The sequence below is a fragment of the Microplitis mediator genome, chromosome 2, assembly GCF_029852145.1.
Source record: "Microplitis mediator isolate UGA2020A chromosome 2, iyMicMedi2.1, whole genome shotgun sequence".
Taxonomy (NCBI): domain Eukaryota; kingdom Metazoa; phylum Arthropoda; class Insecta; order Hymenoptera; family Braconidae; genus Microplitis; species Microplitis mediator.
In genome coordinates this window covers 22,494,771-22,522,692 of record NC_079970.1, presented here as the reverse complement: position 1 = coordinate 22,522,692, position 27,922 = coordinate 22,494,771, and the positions used below count along the sequence as shown (strand labels likewise).

General features: G+C 30.6%; 1 protein-coding gene across 3 annotated transcripts; it reads right to left on the bottom strand.

Annotated features, from left to right (window-relative positions):
* LOC130678589 (uncharacterized) lies at nucleotides 1-27,819 on the bottom strand. 3 transcript variants are annotated; one of them, XM_057485906.1, is made up of 16 exons: nucleotides 26,842-27,819; nucleotides 23,841-24,350; nucleotides 20,366-20,503; nucleotides 15,401-15,740; nucleotides 11,372-11,425; nucleotides 9,596-9,730; nucleotides 8,581-8,721; nucleotides 6,153-6,281; nucleotides 5,805-5,989; nucleotides 5,623-5,731; nucleotides 5,255-5,479; nucleotides 4,401-4,618; nucleotides 3,603-3,819; nucleotides 3,293-3,476; nucleotides 2,371-2,473; nucleotides 1-498 (listed from the first exon to the last, which is right to left on the bottom strand). In XM_057485906.1, exons 2-16 carry the CDS (start codon nucleotides 24,129-24,131, stop codon nucleotides 415-417), a joined length of 2,553 nt encoding a protein of 850 aa, XP_057341889.1. In that variant the 5' UTR covers nucleotides 24,132-24,350; nucleotides 26,842-27,819; the 3' UTR covers nucleotides 1-414. The 3 variants fall into 3 exon arrangements, with proteins under 3 accessions (XP_057341889.1, XP_057341890.1, XP_057341891.1); XM_057485907.1 differs by having other exon boundaries at nucleotides 23,841-24,284; XM_057485908.1 differs by lacking the exon at nucleotides 26,842-27,819 and adding an exon at nucleotides 24,427-24,607.
* Between the last annotated feature and the right edge of the window lie 103 nt (nucleotides 27,820-27,922).

Sequence of the window (27,922 nt, the reverse complement as noted above, 5' to 3'; positions counted from 1 at the left end):
TTTAATTATATAATTATCTTTATTTAACATACATAAAAAATTATTAGTTATATATTATATATATTTATATTTATACTAATAAATATCAGATATATATTAAAGTTAAAAAAACATAATAAAAATGAGAAATTATGACAGCAAGTTTTTTAATTATAATTATAATTATAATTATTGATTGTGCTCAGAGAGAATTCAATCACGTGATCGTCTTCGTAAGTCGACGATACCCGGAAGTAACTCGATACTGACGCTATTTAATTAAAAGACAGATCTTGGTGAAACTTTAAAACTTTTCCCGCAGATCAGAAGCTCAAACTTCTGGCTCGCAATACTCTTGTAAATTGATCAATTATTATCTTATAATTTAATTTTACTTTATTTAGTTTTATTGGTTTCTTATTTCAAAATATACAATTAATATAGTCCACTTGTATTATTAGTGTCTTGATATTTAACCGGATATGCTAGTAAATTTCCTTTGTCCCACGTATACAATTCCTAAAAAAAAATTTATGTATTTATATATTTTATGCTACAGACTAGTCCAATTATAAGCAATTTCTCAAAGGCAGAACACCTCAAACTTGTGTAATTAAAATATAAATACTTCTGTCTTAAATTCAACTCGTCGACATGAACGATCTCGTCATCACAAAAAAAATTAATTTAACTAGTCGGGTAATCCAATAGAATGTAATCGTAAGTCCGAGGAAACAAATTGACGCACCCCGAGTCGAAACACAAATTCTAGTTTAGTCCTCAAAAGCCTCAATTCCTTTGATGTTTTATTTTCCGCCCAGAAAGTAACTCTACTTTAGTATTCGAAATCCTCAATGAGAACTATGAGGTCTAAATGCGAATAATTTATCGATTGTTAATTATAAGTAAGATCTGAAAATCCTCAATGAATGAAAAGTTATACTTCGGACTTTTAAAAATTTTAGATAGAAAAGGGCGGGGAGAGAAAACGTCGAATGAGACTTTTCAGGTTCAAATGTGGATAAAATTAGTCCTGTATGTTTTGAGTATTTTGAGGCTCTAATTCAGATTATGTTACTCGAGTTCAGTCCTCAAAGTACTAAAATAGGTCGTAACTACTACTTTGAGACGAAAACTACACGGAAAAAGAAAATAGTAGTGGCTACTCTCTGGGATAGTACTGAGTACTTTTTGTAAAAAAAAAATTTTAGACAGTACTGTATGCTATCTAGACTATATCCACTATTCTCTGGATAGTACTGAGTACTATCCCGGACAGTAGTGGATATAAGGTTGCGTAACAGTTCAACCAAAGACAAAATAACCGCGACAAAATAACCGCGACAAAATAACCGACGACAAAATAACCGAATGACAAAATAACCGAATGACAAAATAACCGAACGACAAAATAACCGCCCTTTTATCACGGTTTTTGTGTGTTATGTCGCCTGTTATTTTATCATTCGGTTATTTTGTCATTTGGTTATTTTGTCGTCGGTTATTTTGTCACGGTTATTTTGTCGTGGTTATTTTGTCTGCGGTTATTTAAGCGTGACACCGGATATAGTCTAGATAGTAGTGGATACAGTCTAGATAGCATAAAGTACTGTCTAAAATTTTTTTTTTACAAAAAGTACTCAGTACTATCCCAGTGAGTAGCCACTACTATTTTTTTTTTCGTGCACGGAAAAAAATGAACTATATAAATTGAGAATGACAAGTAATACATATAATGATAAAATGATCAGTAAATACCATCATTCTAAATAGTAATTTTTTTATTTATGATTAAAACGTGAATAAGTATAGGATAAGTATGAAAATTTATTGTCTATGGAAGAAAAATTACTATTTGAACTTTAAAAATCGTAACTGATACTTAGAAAATAGACGACACGTATTATAAAATTTACTATTTGAATGTTAAAATTCCCCATATTGACAACCGGGTTCCGGATTATAATTTCAAATAGTAATTTTGAAAGTTTTTTTTTTCCGTGTGTAGGATAACTTTCTATACTGTTGTCAATCTTAAAATTCTAAATTGATCTTCAAAAACCTCATTGAGAACTTTGAGACTTAAATCCGAATTTGTTTTTTGACTCGGGACCACTGACCCAAAAATCTCAAATTTTTTATGAAAGTCGGTTTATTATTACGGGATATCAAAGCCGACTTGAAATTGCGTTCTACTTAATTATAAATTCTCATTATAATAGATTATTTGATAAATTAATGTACCACTATAAAAAAATAGTGGTAACAAGTTAAAGTTTTGCGGGTTTATATTGTAAAGTGAGTGTAGATGACATCGATAACACGTTGCGTTTGAGGTGCCGCAACTACTAGTGAATAATTATTAAAACTTTGTTAATTATAAATACAAACTTTCATCCTGTGATTATAACGTATCATTGTCGTTTTGCGATACGGATTCGAAAAGGACAAGTGTACATCTAGTATCGCGTGCCTGTATAAATCCAGCGCTAGTCTAAAAATATTATTATTTATTTTAAAAAAATATTATTTACTTGTAAAAGTAACCCGAGTCGAAATTTAAATTCAACCTTTGAAGACGTAAATAACCGTAAAACGGATTCTAGACGTAGTTGACGTATAGTTTGGGTTTTACAGACTAGTAGCTTTGATACAAGAAATAAAAACTCTCAGCAGATGTAGAAAAATATTTTGGGCCTTGTGAGACATTTCTTAACTGACGCCTCGGTTCTTGTGCTCTTTTGGGTCTTATATTTTCTAAACTAGCTCACGAACCATCAGTAGAGTTATTTCCTGCAAGGCCCAAATATTTTCAAAAGCTGCTGAAAATATGATCCTAAAGTTAACAGGCAATCAGCAATTTTCGGATTCTTTTTTTTCCATCAAGTCAATTACAAAAAAAAACTAAAAATATGCACATGTAGAAAATTAAAAAACTGTAAGTGCAATTTTTTAAAATATTTTTTTTTCGCAATTTGTCGTTTGTAAAAAAATCTAAAAATAATTAGACGTCAGCTGACTTCAGTTTCATGTTGAAAATTTTGATTTCTCGTCTTCTGGCTGGTAGATATTTTTTTTTCGCAATGAAATGTTTCCGATATTGTTTTGAAAGATCCTATCTACGATTACGCAAGTCTCATTTATGTTTTCTTACGTCAACTCCGTCTAAAATACGTTTTTACGGCTATTGACGTTTTTACAGATCGAGTTTACGTTTTCAACGTCTAGTATAAGATTTAAATTTCGACTCCGGAAGTTGTGTTAAATTAATAGAAGTAATAAATAATTAATAGATTAAAATAAATGTCAGCACCGTATTTCCAGACTAGGACCAGTCACATTGTGAACTGCATAAAGAACACCGGATGCAATAAACATTTCTCCGAATCTATGATGATCGATGCTTATATTCCAGGCTTGTTGAGCTCTCATTTTTACGATATCAACTTTTAGCACAGCTGTATAGTTTAACGGCAGACCATAAATGACCCATAAACCTTGAGATAAACCGTTAGTTAGATTTAGCCAAACGGAATTATACGTAATCGTAAAATTGTATTAGTGTTTATTCATTTGTAAATACCGAGTTCACTCGTGTGTTTACTAAGATAAAGAAAACTTACCATTTTCGTCTACATCAAAATCCACGTAACTCGAGTCGTGGTCACGTGAGTACAAATAATTATTATTGTTTATTTTTAATCCTGGTAAAATTAATTCCATGCTATAGTGCGGTGTATTGTGAGTTGTTTGGGCAGTACTTAAATCCAACCTATATATCGACGATCGATTTTCTGGGTTGTAGAAAAATGATCCATTGTACACAACATGACCATTACCCTTTAGATAATTTAAAAAGTATCGATTATTTACCAAGAATTATAATTTAAAGCCCGACTTTGTAAGGACGACGCCCAGATACGGAAACCCGATAAATATATTAATGATTTTCTTATCTGGACATGGATACCGCGGAAATAATATCGCAAGATATTGGATATTCTATCAGAAATACACATATATATATGCACATATTTATTTACCCAGAATGTGAATTATTTGGCCGTGAAATATTTCGGCATGAGTAAACAAACCATTGAAGCGAGTGCACCGAAACCGTATTTGTCCGATAATATAATTCGCAGTGCATTTATAATGTGTTTATTAATAATGACCAATATTTATTATTTACTATATACTACTTATACATCATATTTATCAAAATATAAGTAAATTTGCCGATAGCAAATGATATGAAGAACAAACAACACCAGAGGGAAAAATACTCGTTTCATCTCTAATCAATAGTGCGGTCAAAAATTTAAAAGCATCCGTTCGGCTTTTCTTCGTCAATTAAAAGTATGATTGAAACGTCAAATAAAAAATGAAAATAGTAAAAAAGTTTATTATAAAACGAATACCTTGAATGGATAGGGTAAACGTATAGCACGTGATTGACCTCTCTTGACATCATCTTTTTTATTATATTCAAAAATATACCAGGAATTGTTACTACGTGTAACCCATAGTTTCTCAGATATAGATTCTGTTCTGGGTAGAGCATCATACATCCAATATCCGTGAGTATCATCCATATTCCCTTTGAATACGGGTTTCCCAACGGCTTCCAGTATGCCCACTAATATACATATTGAAAATTTATATATAACTATATATATATATACTTCATAAATATTCATGTCCATTATATATGCGAAGAATATAAATATTATTAATAAAAAGTATAAAAAGAAAACTGTTGTCAATTTTAATGTTTACAGCGAACTTATAAATACACTGTAAAAAATCACCGGTGTAAGTCCAAGCGGTGTAGGTGTTAAAATTGGCGGTGTTAAATTTTAACCCCGAAAGCGGTGTAAAAATAATGCCACCGCCGGTGTGAATATTTTCTAACGGTGTTAAAAAAAATTTTCCGGTGTTAAAATATTTTACTTTGGAGATGTCTGCATATGCGCGCTTGTGTGTATGTGTGCATGGGTGTGTGAGTATGTGTGTGCTCACGTATTTGAGTGCGTGTGTGTGTGTGTGAAGAGATTTTTTGCGTTTTAAAAGCTTCTCAAAACTAATACTCTGGGCGGACGCTGTTTACTCCGCTTTTACACCGGTTTAACACCGCCGAATTACGTTTCCTACACCGGTGTAATTTCATTTTACCACCGGGTGGACTTAAAATCAGTCCATTTTTAACACCGGTCTTTTTACAGTGTAATAATAATAATAATGATTTTTAGTTAATAATTTTGAATTAACTGACCACCCTGCCGAGGAGGCAATCCAGTGTAATTATCATGTGTAGCGAGTGGCCTGATGTCGAAACATCCGCCGAAGTCGGAAAAACCGCATTTATTTTGAGGACAATTGTCACAACTGAGTTGAGGCGGACAAATATCATGGATATCAACTTTTTTGGGTGGACGCTCACCATAAACCACCTCCCGTCGTAACTCTCCACTATCCATCGATACTTTTTTTGTGCCATCTGGATACGTTCATACGTGAGGATATAAAAAATAAACGATAAATTTTTTATAGCTGTTATAAATGTGTATAAAGTTTAAATAGAATAGCAGAATAGAATGAAATGGAAATAATGTGGAATAAAAAATTGTTTTAGTAACAAACCATAAACCATCACTGTGCCCTTTGTTATGGCCATTGTATTTTTAGCGGTACAGTGATAAGACCCGTGATCTTGATAAGTTATTTTGGTGATGTTGAGACGCATTTTGAACTGAAATATATTTTTAATTTATCGCGGTTTTTTAAATATTTTCAATTAATATATCGGTTGATTGGAAAATTACTTTGTATAGATCTCTTTTGTCATAAATTTCCATTCGGTGTTTTGGCGATATGTCCAAGGGTTTGCCGTCGTCTCTTTCCCACCATGTTGTTGGCTCCGGAAAAGCTTCGACCTCGCATTCTAATATCGCCATTCCGCCTAACTGGACTTTTATAACTTGGTGACATACTCTAATGAAAGGTGGAACTGTAAAAAAATATGTGTCAACTTTGGTTAATTTTAAATTGAAATATATAAGCTCGTGATTTTATTGTGATTAATTATGAATAATGAGGAAACTTACGAATTAGTGAATTAATATTTAAATTAAATAATGCGATAACAAATGAAGTTATAAAGTTTGACTTACATTGTACCTCGAGCCGAAATTTGTAACTCGCCGGGGGTGGTATTCCGTTGTCAGCTATACACATGTATTCGCCCATATGCTCTCGGTTAACAACAGTAATATTTAGAATAGTTCCAATTACTGACGAAACTGGTTACAAAAATAAAATATAACAATATCAACATAGATTGGATTATACCTCGATTTACTTCAATCATTATATTACACAAAAATATTGATTTAGTAATTTTGAGAAGAAAATCAACAAAATTCCTGATCAGAAAAAATTAAAATTAATTAAAGGTAATTTTACTTAATTTTTCGTACACTGTAAATAATAACGGGCCAAGTCCACAGAAAAAAAGGATTTCTTGTCACAAGAATTTTTTACTCGCCCCAAGAAAATTTTTGCATTATGAATTGAAAACAGAAATTTTCTTATGGTGAGAATGAATTTTCTCAGAGCAAAAAAAAACTTTTTGAGTCAATAAATTTTTTCTCGTCCCAAGAAAATTTTTGTGTTCAATTCATAATACAAAAAAATTCTTGCGCCCAGAAATTTTTTTTTCTGTGCAGACGGAGTAGATGTTAAAATTTTCGTTGTTAAATTTCAACACCGAAAGTGGTGTTAAAATAACACCACCGCCAGTGTAAATATTCTTTACTGGTGTGACAAAAATTTCTTGGTGTTAAAATATTTTTCGGAGTTGAAAATATTTAACTGTGAATATTTTTACTCACTCAATCACTACAGTTAAACAGTGTTTTTATTAATTAAATTATTACTAATTGAAATGGTGGGCGTAAAATTGAGTAATTTTTTAATAAATTACGTATGTCATGAATAATTATTTAAATAAGTACATAGCAAAATTTAAATTTCCTCTAGATAATATTCATTACATTTTTATATTTTTTTTTATATGTAATAGGGGAGATTGGGGCAAAATGGGCTGACATTTACATTACATATAAGCCCTCATTTTTTAAGGGGCCCATTTTGCCCCACTCTCCCCTATACTTTTTTTTTCTAATTTCTATACGTGAAATTTTTTTTTAACACCGATTTAACACCGCCAAATTGCACTGCCTACACCGGTGTTAAATCAAGTCCATTTTTAACACCGCTCTTTTTACAGTATATTATTTTAAATCATCAATCAGCCGAAAGAGAGAAAAATAAAAAAAAATATCACATAGAAGTAATTTTACAGATAAAAAAAAATTAAACGGAATTTCTAACTATTTAAAATAATCCTTAAAGTATATTTGCAACATACTATTTATTATTTATAATTAAATAAATTACAAAGTATAATGCCCGAAAAGGAGGATCGAAAATAAAGTGAACAGAGTAAATTAAATATTCTGTTTGTAAAGTACTTGAAAAAAACTATAATAAATAAAACAAGTTGTTTTAAAAGTCAAAGATAAAGACAAAGTTTAAGGGCTTAGTATAAACAGTGATAGACAACCCGAGTTTCTACAACTATCTGTCGGAGGCCCTCAGGCTAAGCAATTAACACGGCGACCATTTCACGCGCTTGTCACACAGCCCGTTAAACATAACAAGGATCAGTCATCGTCCAGTACGCACGGCCCAATTAGCCACCTCAACGCGCTCCGTTGAACGTCATCATGATATTATATGACGAGCGTGTATTATTAATGTGAGAAATATAATACATCATATTGTATATCACGCTCCCAACTTTAATGCACATCAATCATTTCATTAGTTCGAATAATGTAAAAAGTCAATGGGTTTTTTAATTTAATTATAATTAAAATCAACTTCAGTATCTCTACACTGTAAAAAATTTGCGGAGTGAACGCGGGAGTTTATTTAATACTAAAACTCCGAATCAGAGTGAATGCGGGTTTAAATAAAATCCAGATCATTCCGAAATCATTACTCTGAAAAAGCAAATTCCTTATTTACTCCATATGCAAAGTGAATTTTTTTTTAACTCCAGAACTCTGAGTGACGGAGTGAATTTGGATTGAAATAAAATCAGTAATCACTCCGAATTCACTCCCAATTTTTTACAGTGTAACTATTGTTAAAAATTATTATTATTTAGGGGAGGGTGGGGCAAGAAGGCCCTCCTAAGTCTGTTTTTACTTTTTGTGTTCAACCATCAAAACACTTTACTTTTGTCCTTTTTCGAACAAATTCATGGACATTTTGCCGAAACTCTGAAAAAAATTCGATTTTCGAAAATCGGACCGAAACCAATAACTTCCCTTTTTTATGAACATTTTCAATTTTTTTAGCGGGAAGTTTAAAAATTTTTTTATGAGGCAAGAAGGCCCCCCTCAAAAAATGATGAAAAATAAATTTTTTTTTGATCAAATTTTCATGGGAACCTTCTTCCCCTACTCTCCCCTAAATATAACTTTCGAGTTTCCGAGTTTTGAATAGATATCAATAGCAGTATTTTATTACCGTGCCAAGAGCCCATAGGTATGGCCATACCACTGATTTTCGACCACTGGATAACTGGCCTCGGATTACCACTGGCTCCACACTGCAACTGTAAATATGACCGTTCTGGCACAGAAGTAACATGTTGCGGCAAGTTTTCACCTGAAATTGAGCAGTTAAGTTATGTAGATATTATATATTCTAGACCCCAATCAGCAGCTCGCTCTTCTCGAGACTTTAAGACAGCTGACATCCTGCATCGGAAATATAGTTTAACCCGTCATTCCGTCTTCCCGTGTCTATCAACTCTCGAATTACATAAAACGTTCCATTTCCATAAATTACAACCCTTCAATCATTAATTAAAATGCGTGTGCAGGTTATTCACCTCCGCTCAGTCGTAGATAAGACTCAATAAAAAGTTGATAATCAAACTTATTGAAAAATTCATATTTGACTTTTAAAAGAAAAATAAAGTTGTTTCAGTTTAAATATTTATAGATTGTTTGATCTTCCGTACGTATAAATATCTTCTGAGCTTCATTCTGCATGCATAAGTAAATCTCTTTCAAAGAGATTATATTTTTCTTCCACTAGTTTTCATATCGAAAAACATTTCAAATTGGAAAATTATTAAACGTAATCGGTTTACTAGCTGCCATTTACGCCGGGTTATCAATCAATAATTCAAATCAACTCTCTTACATTATTTTACGCTCTACAAGAAAAAGTTGTAAATCCTATTTTTTATTATTCCACGCGTATAAAACATTCGGCGATAAAAATTCTCATTTATCTGTTTAAATTTCATAACTTGCTGTCATTTTTTTTCTGACATGTTAACAAGCGTAAGACGATGTCAGCATCTACTTCACTGTAAATATAAATTGCGATGGAGAAAACGTCACTAAAAAGATTGTTTTTGCTGATCTTTCAGTTTATGACACTCAGAGATAAAATAACGATTGATTCGCGTAGCCTTGGGAAAAGAATGAGTACAAGAAGTACCTTCGAGGATTTAAGAGAACAGACTTACTGAGAATAGAGGGCGGTATGAGCAGTTCATTGGTTTTGCTGTCATTTCTCCTGACTTCCCATGCCACCACTCCGGGCATTCCAGGACTCCCGTCTTTGCCCGGAGTTCCAGGAATACCACGTTCTCCTCGGGCACCTATAAACGCAATTTAAATTTACATTGCACTATAAATATTACTTCAAATATCTATTAAACTATTGTCAATTGTCAGCCATTCAATTGAACAGTAATAATAATTATCACTATTTCCGGTGTAAGAAAATTTTTATTCATAATGAATTTAGATCTCAATTTCATCACGAAACTCAGATCCTGACACAAAAATGACTTTCATCATAAATTTGTATCAACAACTTAAATCACGACAAAATTATGACTCAGTCAAATTTTTATCCAAGTGATCCGAAGTTCATTCGCTAAATTTATTTTACAATCGAAATTGATTTACGTAAATCAGTTGGTAGGAGAAATTTATTGGTAATTTTTGAATCGATCAATTTGACAAAATGTTTAATACAGTAGAAATTCAGTAAAGTTTCTATCGAAGTCATCTCAAGTCTAACCCAAATACGTAAGAAATTAATTTTAAAATTGATAGACAATTGAAAAATTTGTGTTAAATTTAACATAAATTGCATGGCCCAAATGGTCCACTCAATTTTTTGTGTTAATTTAACACATTATACTTGTGTCAAACGAATCACAGGTTTTAAACTTGTTGAGATCAAATACCCGGGAAAAAAAAAATTATATATAATTATATGAAATTATGTATTATTTCATATAATTTTGTCTCATTATATATAATTTTATCTAATTATATATGATTATTAACTTGAAATTCTATATAAATATATATAATCATACAAAGTTTTATATAATTATATATAAATCACTTTATAAAATTATGAACGAGTTTTGGCCATATATAATTATGTATGATTTCATATAATTATACCTAATTATATATAATGATACAATTGATCATAAGTATATAAAACTATACATAATTATATATAGCCAAAACTCATACATAATTTTATAGTGATTTATATAATTATATATAATTTTTTTTCCCGGGATAACACATTCAACTTTAGTTAATTTTCACTTGATGGTGTCAAATAATTGACAAAATTTTTAACCATTGAATTTTTATACACAAGAACACAAAATTTTCAACTGTGTACAGATTTACTATACGAAAACTTGTAATAAATTAATGATTAAAGTCATATTCGTGTCACCATCTGAGTTTCGAGATGAAATTAAGATCTAAATAAATTATAAACAAAAATTTTTTCTACGCCCACTGATAAAAAGATTTCTAAGCATTTAAAAATGTTTCTTAGTATTTAAGAAATCATTTCTTAAATAGTACGAAATATTTTTAAATGCTAAGAAATCCTTCTATCAGTGCGGGTTAGCAGTTATTATACCAGCCGAGCAATTGATCCCCGAGTTAAAAGTTAAATTATGCAATGTCATTATTGAAAATATAAAATATTAAGACGGGGTTAAGTAGCCATTACTTAGTGATCTCGTACCCCATTTAATCTACCGTTATGGAGAGTATTAGTTTGACTTTACTTAATTATTCTGCTGGGAATTAGATCGCTTCATTATATGAAATTCATTGGCATTATAATCATAACATAAATCTTAATAAAGTCTCTTAACTTTTAGCTCTAGTCGGTCATTATACAAGATTACATTTTTTCGCTCATTAAATGTTTCTTTAAGTTTCTATTAAAATAAAGTTATTTAATTATTTACCAGGGGGTCCTTGAGGTCCGGGATTTCCAGTAGCACCTTTGAGTCCTCGCTTGCCTTAATAACAAAATTTTTTCACTATTAATTGATGTCTTTGTAAAAAATTGAGCACGTGAGGGTATTGGATAATAATATTATATCAGGGATTTGATTTAATTAAATTTAATTTAAAGTGTATTGTGCACAATAAAGTGTTTGTCAATCATTTAGTAATCACGTCGTCTTCAGCAATTATAGCCTTGGGAACACGAATTTGACGAGGTATTCAAGACTGCTGGTACGTGCGTACTACGTTGAAACAAATTCCTTCAAGCGAAGTGTATTAAAAAAAAAAGTAAAAAGGATCTAAAGTTGGTCGTAATCTTCGTCAAAGGAGGCTCAGTGAAATCCGATAAAATTACTACTCAAATTTAATCCGTCTTGTATAAAGTTTTTTTTTCAATGCCATCCACTTTCTAATAGTTTGTTATTATTATTTTTAAACAGAGATTACTGTAATTAGATGCTTGCAGATTTACGATGGTAATGGGAAATAAAATTATCACGAATTTTATTTATTATTTATGATGAAATTTAAAATGCTGAATAGATAAGAAAGAGCAATAAGAATGAAAGGAAAAAAATAAAATAACAAACGTCTGTAATGAATGAAAAATGAATAAGAAAATATGAATAATATTCTCAAGTGTAGCAAAGTCTAGAAAAATTTTTCCTGTTTTTATCGTGAAGCGAGTGTTTGTCAGTTACCGCGACACATTTGAATATGCACTGCACCTGGTGTATTTATACACTATATACATTATAACATCCTCGAATCGTACGTTAAATATATGTGTGTGTATATTTATTATACACATCCCCGCTTAGTTATATGAATTCAAAATAATTCCACGTAATATCTGCGCTCTATTTGATTTTCCATAATTGTTTAACCATAATTACAATTATCAAATTATATTTATGCAATAAATATTTGAACCTACGAGAATTTAATTACAGAAATACTAAATATATTATTATTATAAAGTGAGCAATAAATTTTTTGTAATTGACATTGCGAACTTTGTAAAAGAGGCAACATGGACCGTCTAATTTTTTTTTTTAAATGATACCAGAAAATATTGAGTTTACTAAAATTTTTGAATCTAAAAAATCTCAAAAATTTTCTACACTGAAAAAAATAATCGCTAGCTGCTAGCAATTTTTTCTTTAGCAGGTAGCGATTAAAAATCGCTTGCTGGAAGCGATTTTTTTTTTAACAGGGAGCTACCCGATGAAAAAAGATTTTATACAATTGTATAGAATTATATATCAATTATATATGGACTATATATAATTATATATTGACTATATATAATTGGATAGAAAAAATGGCCCGATCCAATTGTATACAATTTGTATAGAAATTGTATACAATTCTATACAAATTGTATACAATTCTATATAATTATATACAATTCTACATATTGCAATTATATAGAATTGTATATAATTATATAGAATTGTATATAGTTTGTATAGAATTGTATACAATTATATAGACTTGTATACAATTTGGATAGAATTGTATACAATTTCTATATAGTTGTATACAATTGGATCGGGCCATTTTTTGTATATAATTTTATACAATTGTATAAAATCTTTTTTCATCGGGTATTAAAAATCGCTTGCTGAAAGCGATTTTTTCGCTAACACTTAATTATCTGTTCCTTGTATAAAAAAAAATTTTCGAGTTATACCGATGCTGAACTTTTTTTTATACAAGGAACAGATAAGTAAGTGTTAGCGAAAAAATCGCTCCCAGCAAGCGATTTTTAATCGCTACCTGCTAAAGGAAAAATCACTAGCAGCTAACGATTAAAAATCGCTAGCTGCTAAAGAAAAAAACCGCTAGCAGCTAGCGATTATTTTTTTCAGTGTACAATAAATGAGCAGAAATTCAATTTTTTTAATAAATTTAATTTTACACGCAACGAGATTTTTGAAAAAATAAAAAAATTGACTTAATTTTATTATTTTTTATAAAGAGCCCATTTTACCCCTCATGATTTTTTTGTAAAGTCACTGCAATATAAAAGAATTACAGAATATTTTCTTTTTCTAAGAAGAATTGCTTTCATGTCATATAAGTTTTTCTGTTAAATATATGAGTGTTCTGCAATGTACAATATACAAAGCGTTATTCAAAAAAGTGTCCGCTGGGGTTTTATTTAACTCCGAATACCGTATTCCGTAATGCATATAAGTAGCAAGACGTTCAATGACAACGGCTTTGGGAAAAAAGTCTCGAGTACTTTAATGCGGCACTCAGTCAGGAGATAATGATATTTATGTAAAGCCAAGTACACGATGATAAAGATAGGCTATATATTTAAATAGAGAGTGAGGTATGTATAATATTATGTAAGTAAAATAAAGGTAAAATCATGTGTGCTGGTGAACTGGAGGTTCTTTAACGATTTAAGAGCCTGTTGGACGCGGAAAATAAAATAAAAAAGAGACATTATGAGTCGGAGATAAAGAACAAGGATAAAATGACATCCGGTTGAATGTCATCCAGATCTCGGTGGCATATAAGGGATACCTGGGATAGATGATCCTCACAGATCCATAATCCTGATGCCTCTCTAGAATCTACGAGAGTGGTATAACAAAAAAACCGAGAAAAGAATAATACATCAAGCCAAGAAAAATAAAAGATACCGGCTTTCAACACTTGGTGATTTTCTCGAGATGTACTTTATGCTGGGATGCTGCTATACAATACGCTAAATTTACTCATGAGTAGTTTTAGAACAAAACTCCTGCATTTCCACCGTTTATTTGCTTTTCTTTTTTTTTTTTTAACTGGTACATTCAGAGCTACTGTAGCAAAAGTGTGTGAAAAAAATTTAATTACATGAAATTTTATATTTATTTATAGGATAAATTCTTTGTGATTTTTTGAGATTATATCGAGCAGAAAATAAAATTGATTATAAAATTATTTAGAATTTTTGATGGAAGCTGCCGCTGGTTTTCGTTTCACTTTATTACTTTTTTAGCTCAAAAGCTTTAAAAATTATTGGAATGTCATAATTTATAACGACAAATTGTATTTCGCACAGAAATTGTTAAAATGTTATTGAGAGAAAACGATAAAAAAATAATTTGTGATGAAAAATATTTATTCGCTGGGTAGATGATAGAATAACTGCAAATTAATTTACACTAAAAAAAATCGTTTTTTAAAATAAATCGACGCGATTATATTGGATTCTTTTTCAGCGCGATGTTAATAAAAGTTGACATGTTTCACATGATAAAATATCGGTACACTAAATTTAAAAAAAAATCATTTTATGTACACGATCTCCGAAGGATTTTATTAGTTTACGCTTTTTTGAATCTTGCCGTTTATTTGTCTTTGATTCTACTTTATTATTTCGATATCCCAGTACAAAAAGAGAAAAAACACGAAGAATTTTAGCATCGATCGCGATAACATATCTCTTGGAAAATAATACCGAGCTTCCAGTGAAAAGTTAAAAATAATAAGTTTGTTAATTAATAGCACAGTTAATTCAAACATTTATTTAAACTGAAAAATATATTCTGCGTGTAATTCTTCTTCAACAACTCAGCATATGTAGAGCCAAGTAAAGTACAGCTCTACATATAAAATATAAGAATAAAAAAGCGTTTAAAAAAAAATTTACATTTTTTTTTTTTATCCTTTATACCACGATATTACACACTCGAGCTCCTCTAGCACTATCGCCATTTCCATCCTCGTTTTCTCTCGACGTCTTTGCCGTTGACGACTTCAACGAGTAGTATAGAATAGTATATAGGGAGACGAGAGATGAAAGTGGACCGCATGACAATACCATGAAAACGGGTGCAATCGAGGAACAAAAGACAACCAGCATCATAGATATAAATAAAATGTTCTTTTTATGTTTGTAAATGAGAATAGAAAAGACAAAGGTATTTTTCCACAAAAAATAAATATAAGTACATCTACATATAAAAAATAAGGTTGCATACCATCAGTGCCATTTCGTCCAGGTAATCCAGGGATTCCATCGCGACCGGATTTCCCATCAGTACCCGGAATTCCATCAAGGCCACTTCTGCCAGGGATGCCATCGAGCCCAGGTTCGCCGGGGATGCCATCGCGGCCGTCTAGACCAGGTGGCCCGGGTTCCCCACGAGGTCCGCGCTCTCCAGTGTATCCAGGAATACCTGGTGGCCCTTCTGGCCCTATTGGACCTGCTATCCCAGGTAATCCGCGGTCTCCAGGTACTCCAGGTGGTCCCGGTATACCCGGTAATCCTGGCGGACAATATTCTGCAGATTTTCTGCACAATGTGTCCATTGCATCGAACTGGAAATTTTATTTACATTATATTGTGCACAACAAAGTCATTCGTTCTGAACAAATTGCTGGTTATTTTTTGTGAAATAGGTTTTCTTCGAGTGTAAAAATAATTTATAAGGGAACAAGTGGCAAGAAATATTAATTGGAAAAAATAGAGCCTTCCTTTTGTTCATGCTGGTGGGCTAGAAGTAAACAGAGACATGGTACAAATTGAAAAGTACTGTTTTTAAAATATATATGTCGTTATACGTCGGTATTTTCTATCACAAAAGATATATAGAATGAAAATCGGATAAACTTCCAAGTGAAATCGATCTAGGTAGACCCAGCCCGTCACCGTCACTGTCTCGTTCGCTGCACATCGCAATAGTATTCTATACAGAATAAAGATCCGCGAGAAAACTGTCGTTTCAATACAGACGTCTTTTCTCTGGCCGTCCTTTTTTTTCCAGTCTCAAACCCACACTTACACCTCGGCTTCTACGACCCTTATGCCAAAGCCATGCGGATATAAAAACCTACGCAGAATAAAAGAATTCCGGAAATAAATGGTGAGATATTGATTGTGACGTTTCTATCGATTTTTTAAAATCGATCCTTTCCTATTTTTTCTACCCTTTGTTCTCCCCTACAATGACGGATTCCTCTATCTTGCGTCATAACTGCCTTGTTTTTTGTGGCAACAAACTATCTTACGACCTATTTACGATAAACTTATCGAATACTGATAAAATATGTTTTCCGCCTCTGGTTCCCGCCTCGTTCGATCGTTAAAACATTGCTCACGTTTATAAATTCTTCGTTAATTTATTTTTTTATATTGTTAAAACATAAAACTTTTGATGGGTTGGTTAAGCTTAATTTATATTACAATGGATATCAGTCTTTTACCGGAAATAATAACCCCATTCTCATTATAAATTCATTGATGCATATTTTATATGTGTAAAATTAAAATAATAATTAATAATTAATAAATTATTGATGACAAAATTAATAAATCTGTAAATCGGAAAGAGCTTCATTTTATAAAGCTTTTAATTATTTAAAGTAATCAGGATTAAGTGTTTTAATTTTTAAAATCTGACTGGGGCTTTGGACAACAGAAAAAATGAATTTAAAAATTTCTATAAACTTTTCTGTCGAATAAATTACTTAGCTAATCATTTGAAAACCTTCTGCTCAAACAATGTTTCTAAATATCTTGGGTACATTATAATAATAATTATTAATATAACTTTAGTGTCGAACATAAGCACAAGAGCGTGGATAAGAAACTGAAGCAGACGACCTGAGGCAAGTTATTCCTCGGTAGTTGACAGTATTAAATATTTAAAACCAATTGCTTTTTAAAGAAAAAGAAGACGAAGAAGAAGAAGTTGAAGAAGACGAAGAAGAAAGAGGAGAATTACTCTAGGGGTGCTGATGCTGCGTGGACTTAGACGACACAAATGCCCGTAATGCCCTGCGGTCGTGCCGATGTCTCTATAAATGGAACTGAGTTTAAGAAGTATAGAACTATGGTGACGCGAATGTGATGAAAAAAAAAGAAAAAAATGATAAAAATAGGCGAAGGCAACGAAGCGCACGAGATAGAGTGAAGTATGAAGAAAAACCGTATGAATCAGTTGCAAAAATCAATCATTTGATTTAATAACTCTTTTTTTTTTTCTTTTTTTTGTAATCTGTAATACTGGTATTACTTGTGGTTGATATTATTGTCGAGGGATGTAAAATCGATATTGGACAGGATGAAAATCAAAGAAGACGGTATAACTGCGGTGAGCCAGTGAAAATATAAATTTAATCCCTCTACTTATACATACCAATTTGGTATGGGAAGTATAATAAGAGAAGAGAAGGAAAGCTGGATTAGTGAGCAAACTCTGTGTGTACACTTGCGAACTATAGTATTTAAATGTTACCAGACTTTTTTCTCCTTAAATTTTATTTTATATTTCTAATTTCATTATTTTTATTCTCTACACGATGAAATAGTCGTTAGCATTTAAAAAATTTTTTTGAGCTAAATACAGATGATTTTTATTTTTTTTATATATATTTATGATAACAAAATGGAAATTTATCATTTCTGAACTTAAAAATTCTGCCAAATTTTAAATTAGACAGACCACAAAAAAATTTTATTTACAAAAATTCACGGGAAAAAAATATTAGTATATATTACTGAGATTCTCGTCGACAGCGCGCCTAGACCAAATCTTGGTAAATATTATGGAGTAGAACGTAAGAAACTAATAACAGATGCATTTTTTTGACAAGTGTCTTGTAGTTTTTTAAGGTTTACTCTCTAAAAATGAATTAGTGAAATTAACTGTGAATCAGTGAATAGTGACTATTTCTACAGCTATAAGTATACCACTAATTCGACCAGTGGTATACTTATAGCTGGTTTCCAGTGAATATTCACTAATTCAAAGTGAATTTCACTGATTCATTTTTAGAGAGTAAGTAGTCATTTTAAATAGTCAAGCAGTATATAGTTGGATTAGCGAGAGTTTGCGCTTCGGTTTTTTAACCCTCACCATCAAGGCGTAATGTCTTAGGTATTGAATTTAGATGGTGGGGGTAAAAACCGAAAATATCCGAAACGCAAACTCTTGCTAATCCAACTATATTTCGGTTACAGTCCTAAATACCTTATTTTTAATAACCATCACAATAAAAACTAGTCGAAAATAACCTGATACAAAAATAAGTTCATACAAAAATATCCAGACACAATAATATCCTTGTAATTAATATCCAAGTACAAAAATTACCAGATACAATAATAACCTGGTAATAAACCAACTTATCACCACCCTTCATATCAATTTTTTTCATTCATTTATTCATATCAGATTTATATCATATCGATTGGATATTAATGTATGCAGATATTGTTAACTGAATATTTTAGTATATAGTTTTTAATTTTATGGTTAGTTTTGTATTTAGTAATTTTTGTATCAGATTATTTTTTGTCATTGGATATTTTAGTTTTATGGTATTTTAACATGGTTATTTTTATATGGGAAAATTTTTTTGTGATATTTTGAGCGGACACCGTATATTTTAACAATTAACTGTTAATTATAGCAGTTTAAACATTAAAATCATAATTTTACTGAATGAAACGACATTAGTTATTGAACATAACATAAATAATTAGAAGTTGAACTACACAGAAAAAAAGAATTTCTTGGCGCAAGAAATATTTTGTATCATGAATTGAAGACAAAAATTTTTCTTGGCTCAAGAATTTTTTTCTCGCCTAAAAAATTTTTTTCTTGTTCCAAGAAAATTTTTTCTTACCCCAAGAAAAGTTTTGTTTTCACTTTATAATACAAAAAATTTCTTGGGTCAAGTAAAAATTTTCTTAGAACAAAAAAAAATTTTTTGCGCCAAGAAATCCTTTTTTTCTGTGTACAATCATTGTCAATCTTTTTTTTTCCGTGTGGGATTTTATCTCTAGTTTCGTAATTTTTGTGAAAAAATGAAAAATTTTTTTTCAATTTTATGGAAACTATCCCATTTTACCCGGAAAAAATTCAATTGTGATAAATGAAAAAAATACATTTTTTCAGGCACCACTTCACCCAACCCTCTCTTATATGTAAAATATAATTCTAAATTTACTCATACTATATATGAGCTGCTATCACTGTTTGAATAACTCAACAAATATAATAAATAAATTCAAACCGTGGAACGAAAATCAAATATTTATAAATATTTCAAATATCGTTGATTTAGGTATTAATTAAATATTTTGTCCGGTATCCGTTTCGCTCGCAGGCGTTATTTTAGCCTGAACATTAAATATGTATGTGTTAATTATTTATATTACCTTAATAAAAGTAGTATATTTTAATATATTAAATATTCATAAATTATTCTATGATAGGGTGGATGCATAATATATGAATCTCAGATTAATTAGCATATGAGAAATAGTATAGAGATGCTGAGAAAAATATTAAAAAGAAAAAGTGAAACATACAGATCTACTTAATGCTAATTAAACAAAATCAGTTCTTTTAATGATGCAGATTTCTGCAATACGGTAATTAATATTTTAATTAAAAACTTTGAGAAAAGATTATTTTTTAATAAATGCCACTAAATCTTCAAATAATATTTATAAAAAAAATGTACAGGGGCATTCAATTAAGAGGTTTAATAATAGTGAATATAATTTACATACTGGTATTAAGAAAAACCCATATTTTAAAAAGATCACAAAAGCCAGCTTAAATTTCCGAGCACTGGAATAACGAACGAATAAACGAATGAACGAAACTATGAACGTGGAATGGAAATTTTCGTTATCAAGGGATTTAATTTTTTTATATGTGTTTTTTTTTTCGTTATCCTTGAGTGGCTATTAGTGATTAATTAAACTTAGGCGATAAAAAAATTAGAGAATAAAAGCCTTTTTTTCGATCGGGAGTAATTTAACCGACGCCATTAGCTGGACAAAAAAATTTCAAGCATAAGCATCTGAAGTGAATGCAAATATATACGTATATATATTTGTAAATATATGATGGTGGGTGGCGGTTTATTTATGAGGAAAGAAAAGAAAAAAAAAAAATAAAGCAAAATAAAAATAGTAAAATACGTACTGGTACACGTGTGTCAGCCGTCAACCAGAGCCAGCTGTCGCTGTTGGGTACCAGGGATGATATCGTATCACCGGGTGCTCCTTCCGGTGAAGCTGTGCCTCTTTTCGTCTCCTTCACTGAATCTTTTTCATCCCTAATCTGTAATTATCTTATCATGTACTTTGGGTCACAAAACTTTTTAACGATTTTCGATACTTTATATTTTCAGGGTATCTGGCAACTGGATAAAAATTATCTATATTTTCAGTTTTTCTCGACTATTAAAATAAAACTCGATACAAAATATTTGAATTAATGAATAAAAAAATTGTTGTTTTTTTATCCGGTAAACTGATACAGTACTACGTAGTACTCAGTGTACACTGAGAGAAAAAACTGGTTTTTTGAACTATGAAAAATATAATTCAATATTACTCTCAGTTCAGATAACTAATATATAGTTGTAAAATGTAAGATGATATCATAGTTGTTTTAACTGTGTTATAGTTCAATGAACGATGACAATAGCGAACGTAACTAAGTAAAAAATGGTATTCTTATTACAAAAAAATAATGAAGAAAAATCCTTAATTGTATTCGTCGACGACTTAAATGATGCTAAATTAATGAAATTATAATCGTACTATTTCTGAAACATTTGTGATTCTGCTGAAGTATAAGTTCTGAGAAATAATATTAAATAGTTACAACAACAAAACAAATGCTTAGTTAACTTTCTACTACTACTTTCAAATAATTTCGGGCACTATGATATAGTTCAAGAAACTAGAAAAATTAGTTAAGATGACTATGTTTTTCCCTTTCTAGTTACCACAACCATGCACTTTTCTCTCAGTGTACAACTTAATGTAATGAAAGTTGTAAAATTTTCAATAAAAAAAATTTTAATATTAATTTGAACTTCAAATATCGTTAAAAATAATACATTGTCTTTTTCGCATCCTCATTTTGCCCAGCTCTCCCCTATATCAGAGCTGAGTCTCAATAAAACCTTCCAATACCTGCAAGTCTCTATAAATTGGATTGTGTACTTATTTTTTTTTATCATTACCAACAAAATTTAAAAAATAAATAGTATTTTATTTTTTCTAGCTTTCAGAACAATCGAGTACCCACTGCACAAATAATTGCTAGATTCAAAGGGCAAATATTTACTAACTCTGCTCGAATATCCGTTGTTTAATTTAAAATAACTCAAATTCCGTACAATTTTATCACCGGCAAATTTTAAATTTTGATGTTTTTCGGGTTTCCCTGATTTACACACCAGCTAGACAAATTTCTGGTCACTTAAAAAATTTCCAGTAAAAAAAACGCTTTTCAATAAATCGTAAAAAAAATGATTCGCTTAAAAGTTCAAATCACTTAGCACTTAAAATAATTTGAATAACTATTTCAAATGATATAAATCAGTGGGATTGTGATTCCAATTGAATTTATATTCAGGAGCAAATAGCTTTCCAGCGATCAAATAAAATAGCAATAGACCTTTGGTCATTCACAATTAATTATCATGAAAATTTCATATTATACCAAATAAACTAAAATACTATCGGGGTTTGTATGAGTAAATGTCGATACGAATAATCAAACTCTTTGATTTAAACTGTAAATCAAACGGCAACATACTGAAATCACCGTTCGAATAATTATCGTAGCTATTCAACATTCATTGCTATCAAAATCTCTTGACAATCATTCAATGACACGCGATACTACCTTTATACCATTAATTAAACTGAAGAGCCGTGCTCCCACGTAATTACATTTGCACAGTATCACAATCGTTATTACAATTCACAATTACGGCTAACGAGTAAGCGGGAAAATTCTAAAAATTCAAAATTTATTTATACACTGTAAAAAGACCGGTGTTAAAAATGGATTCATTTTAACTCCGCCTAGTGTTAAAATGAAATTACACCGGTGTAGAAGGTGTAATTCGGCGGTGTTAAAATACCGGTATAAAAGCAGGGTAACCGGTGTAAAAGCGGAGTAAAATTGGTGTAAAGGCGGAGTAACCGGTGTAAAATCGGGGTAAACTGCGTCCGCTTGGAGTATTAACTTTAAAGATTATAAAATATCATTTATTAACAAGTACAGTGATCGAGTAAGTAAAAATATTCACAAAGTAAAATCTTATAACACCGGTAAAAAATATCTACACCGACGGTGGCGTTATTTTAACACCGGTCTAGAATATTTACACCGGTGACGACGTTATTTTAACACCAGGGAATTTTTTTTAACACCGGTACAGAATATTTACACCAGCGGCGGAGTTATTTTCACACCGCTTTCGGTGTTGAAATTTAACACCGCCGATTTTAACACCTACACCGCTTGGACTTACCCCGTGGATTTTTTACAGTGCAATAAAAAAACGTTGTTTATTTAACAAAAGTTACTTCTTCCAGATGTTCTTTAGACATCAGACGATTCATAATATAATTATTAGCGGTCTCTCCCTCTATCTCTTTCGCTTTTTCTTGTACTTAACTTAGATTCGCTGGCCGCACGCGAAGAGTTTCCTTTCAAAGAAAACCCAATAAATAGAGCAACAAATATATATACAGAGTGTGGAGTTTATACTGTGTACGCTATATACATTCGATTACATTACCGAAAGGAACTTGCTTTTTCTCTTTGATGTACTTGCTACTCGCCAATGCTTTCAAGTGATTGACCCTTCTTCTCTTTGTTTATTTACGTTTTTTATTTCACGTTATTTTTTAATCCCTTCAATATCCATTTAAATATATAAATTAGTTCCCGATTTAAATTATTCTCATTAAAAATTTTAAATAAATATTTTCATTCCACTCCTTTATCGATTTAATGCGATAAAGGTTCAAGTATCAATAAAAATATTTTTTTTCGTAGCTGATAAATAAATATTCAAAGTTAAATTTTTTGATGGATTCAAATGTTCAAAGAGAATAATTTCATAATTTATGTTAAAACTATACTTTGAGTGAATTTTAATATATTATATTTAAAACAGAATCGTATAAACTTATCAAGAGCGACCAGTCTTTTGAATCGAGATTATTTCACTTTTTTTTTAAAGACGCATTCAATTTTTTTTTTACCAATTTAAATCATATATAATCATATAATACTTTCTACATATAACATTAACTCATAAAAGTTTTTTTGTCCATATATTTTTTATTGCAAATATAAGAAGAGAGCCGGGGAAAAATTGAATGCTGCAAAATGAGATATCCAATTTAATAAAAAAATAAATTTTTCTTCATTTTTTTGAGGCAAAAAATCTTTAAATTCCGTATCGAGAATACCGAAGTTCAGAATTTTTTCAACATTTCTGTATTGCTCAGTTTTCTCCAGCATTCAAAACTACGACTATCTTATAAAAAACTAATAATAATACTGCGAAATCATACAATAAAATGAGAGAAACGAGCCCTGAATAAAGAAATAAAAATAAATGAAATTTTAATTTGATACCTACCCTAAAGACCTCAGAGACCGCATTATCTTCAGGAAGTGGAAGAGCACTACTACGTTTTCTTCTAACGGAATCATTAGTACCGTCAATAGTATTTTCAGCGTCAGTGTCAGTAACCTCAGCAACTAACTCTTGAATCTCATTCTCCAACCGTGATATGTACGCACACAGGTATATAAACGTGCCAATTTGTATGAGGAATTGAGACAGTACTAGATAAATTAGAATGTTCGTTTGCAAGCCTACGAGCTTTGGCCCCGGTTCGTTGTCACGTCCCGTTTGCATCGCGCTCATTTTCAGTCACACCAGCTTTCAATTGCCACTGCTGACAGCATTTGATGCGACCAATCACGTGACCACTACAAAATCACCCCTTTGTCTTCCTTTCCCATCCCAGCTTTTTTCATCAGTTATTTTCCTTTTTTACATTTCCCTCTTGCCGCAGAGCTGCAGAATGTCAAAACACAAATACAAATATATGCACAGAGGTGACAAAAAGTATATTTGCTCAATCTAGAAAAAATTAAATTTATGTAAATAAAAAAATTCAATGGAAAATAACTACCGGGTCTTTTTTATTATTTACCACCTTTTATTCTTATTTTATTCACGCTCTCATTGTTCTTGCTCATTTTTTCACGCTCTGAACTTTAATTTAAACGATACTCTTTTTATCACAAATTTATTTATTTATCACTAGTTCATTTTTTTGTTAATTAATAAAATTTCATTCTTTTGTTCGTCTTTTTCATTACCGCAACCTCACAATGGACAAAAAATTTCATTCAAAATATAAACTCTACAATAAATAACAAAGCTTACGCAATAAATAATTCAAAATTAATAATTCCCATCGCAGTCAATTATTTTAAAATCGATTTCTTGAATCAAAACGAAAAAAAAACTGTACATAAACCCGGGTCAAAAATAAAACTTGATTCAGGCTCGCTTCGCCTTATTTTCTTTTGAAGTTATCGATTTACCGACGATTTTTTGATAAGATCTCGACTTTTTCGACTTAAATTTAATTTTTTTCAACTTTTTGAACTTTTTCATCTTAGTTTCAACTTATTCGTCTTTACTTTAAGCACGATAGTCATTCACATTACTTTTGACTTGCTAAACCAAGTCGAAAAAAAGTTATTTATCCGCCTTACTTTCGCCTTAATATATAAAAATTATTTCACCTTAGTTCTGACTTTTTCGACTTATAATTTAAGTCGAATAAGTCTACATCAAGTCAGTTTCGACTTGATTTAGACTTTTTCGTCTTAAATCGTGACTAAGTAAGCCAGTTAAGTCTAAACCAAGGCGAAAACTTGATATATTTCATACCTCCGTAAAAAAAGTTGAATTTGTCGTGTGAAAAACGGCTCCAAATTTCGACTTGGTAAACCAAGTCTACATCAAGTTTTATTTTTGACCCGGGAACAACGAACATCATGCGTGGAAAAAAGAATAACCGATAGTTAAAAAGTGTTGAAGAAAAAAAATCCTCGAACCAATAATAGCAATTGGGTAAAAAAAAAAAAAAAAAAAAAAAAACATTGTTTAACAATTTAAATTTAAACTCGTTAAATAAACATGGTCGTGGAAAGGGGGCTCGACAAGAGCGAAAGCTTGCCGACGAAATCGTTGGTGTTTAAGCTGTACACACAAGCTTTTCTTAATTGTACAAATAATACCAAGGCAAAAAGGATTGTTGCAGACTCAGTACTCTGCAGCTATAGTTTAACTTATTTCTACTCTTTCAACAGTACTTTCTACCAGAGTAAATTCATTTTTGCGACTCAACAACTTCTGTTTTATTCTATTACTACATATATATAACTACATAGTCTTAAGTATATAAACGTGTAATACAGACTTATAGGGAAGTCAATTTTAGCTTAGTTATATACACATAAATACACTTGGACACAAAGTTACTTTAGCTGACGACAAAACCAAACTATTCTATTTGTGTCTGTACGTCTCAACTTTACAAATTTACTTGTCGCTTTATTCCTTCAAACAAAACAATAATTGACTATTATTTTTATGTTATTTTACTGTGTAACTATTTCTCGTTAACTCTTAATTAATTATGCAATCAGCAATTATAAATTATTATTATAAGTGTTGCGTAAGGGAGGAAATTTATTTATGATAAAACAGCGGAAGTTACAACAGCAATGGTTTTAAAAAAAAACATGAATATATTTAAATAAAATAAGAGTTGAGTGAGTTTAACATTAAAAGGGCATTGTGATTGTTAACTTAATGTTTATATAAATCATTGAACGTTACGTGCTTTCTATACATTTGTTTACTTAAGAGCAAACACTTGATCCTGTTCTCAACCACCTGTGCATGCCGGCGATTCCCTATTCGTAGAAACGTACATTTGACTATCGATTATTATTATTCGAATAATTAATCTTCGTTGCAGCTTTCGAAAAGCTATTCGTTTATTTTATTAAAACATTTAATTATGAAAGTTAATAAAGCAAATTTGCATACTATTTAAATTACTAAATCGCCCAATTATAGATGATTAAAGTTCTCAGTCTCAGTCTCAGCTTAGCTGAAGAACTTAATACTCGTTCTTGAGTAAAAAAATTGTTTTTGTCGGCATAATTTTATTCAAATATTTAAACTGAGATAATTATATTTAAATAGTATGCATAAAGTGCTTTAATTTTAACTGACTCACGCTATAATCTTTTCTCATGACGATCCATTTATTAAAGTTACTTTAACGGAATAGAATACAAATTGATTAATCGGGTGATAACTTTAAGATCGATTGAAAATTAAGAGCAAGAACAAGAACTTGATCTAGAACAAGAATAAGAATAAGAAGAAGAAGAAAAAGAAGAAGAAGAAGAAGAAGTTTTCTTCATCACTTTAGTTTTCTATTTTATTTCGGCGGGGTTATTTAATAGGCCGTAATAAGTTTTAAATTTGAATTTGAATTAATAATAAAAAATGATTTTATGAAATAGTAAATAATAGTACGTACGGTTTAAGTCAGTAGCAGTATCAAATGATGCTGCTGCCAACTCTCTTGACCTTCTTTTAACGAAATGAACTCGGTCGACAAGTTTTTTTTCTTCAGATCCACTAAAAAATAAACTCAAGCACTAGAACACGACACTCTTAACGAATGGAAAAATGAATATAATAAAAAATATTATTATTTTTTATAATTTTACAGCACGGAAATAATTTATTTATAAAAAATTATAAAATTATAATACTTTATATTAACAAATAAATTTAGCTGAGTAATAGCATTAAGCGAAACGAAATAACAAATCGATGAAAAATTAATAATCCCTCGATGACAGCTGACTTAATTAATACCGTGAAAAAGTGCATTCAAATTTGAAAAATTCCCGCTCTATCAACGCATAGGTTTTGGTTTTTTAATTAACGATATTTTTACTAGGATTAATATTTCCAAATATGTATCGAAATATGCATGATTATTTAGTTTCACAGCACTATTTTAAGAGCCAAAAGTTCCCACAGAAATTAGTGTAATTTACAGATTGTGCTGGAGGATAAATAAATTTGTCTGACAATTAGTCGTATAAAAGTTTAAAAAAACGTCACTGCATAAAATGTAAATACACGATTATTTATTATGATTTTAGCGAGTGATAATGTGTGTTTGTGTGTATATGTAGTGGTAAATTTATTATAAATGTAAATCAAGTCAGAAACCGGACCGGTAGACGTCCACGAGAGGACTAGCAAAGTGCTTGCGATGCTTGAACCAACTCAACGGCGAACGAGTTAAAAGCCCAAAAAAGCGCCTGCGCAATTCAACAATGTCTGTTTATAGTTTATATATGCACACGACAACTTGCTGCAAATAATATAACTTGAATAAAGTACATAAGTACTGCCCACTTCCGAGTACACACACCATCATCTGGTTATGACTATTATTTATTTATTTATTCTATTCCTATAGACTATTATTCTGTTACACATCATCCGTACTCTGATTAATCAAAAAAAAGTCCTTTTATTAAATTTTAAATAACACTCAGCTAAAAAGTTTTTTAATCAAAACTATTCATTTTTATTACCGT

What these genes read in the sequence shown, in the direction of transcription:
- LOC130678589 (XM_057485906.1), bottom strand. Translation starts at nt 24,131, where the DNA reads ATGAGCGCGATGCAAACGGGACGTGACAACGAACCGGGGCCAAAGCTC. An exon ending in ATTTCGGCTCGAGGTACAAT is followed by an intron (nt 5,990 to 6,152) that starts GTAAGTCAAACT and finishes ATTTTTTTACAG; the next exon opens with TTCCACCTTTCATTAGAGTA. An exon ending in GTTTACCCTATCCATTCAAG is followed by an intron (nt 3,820 to 4,400) that starts GTATTCGTTTTA and finishes AATTATCTAAAG; the next exon opens with GGTAATGGTCATGTTGTGTA.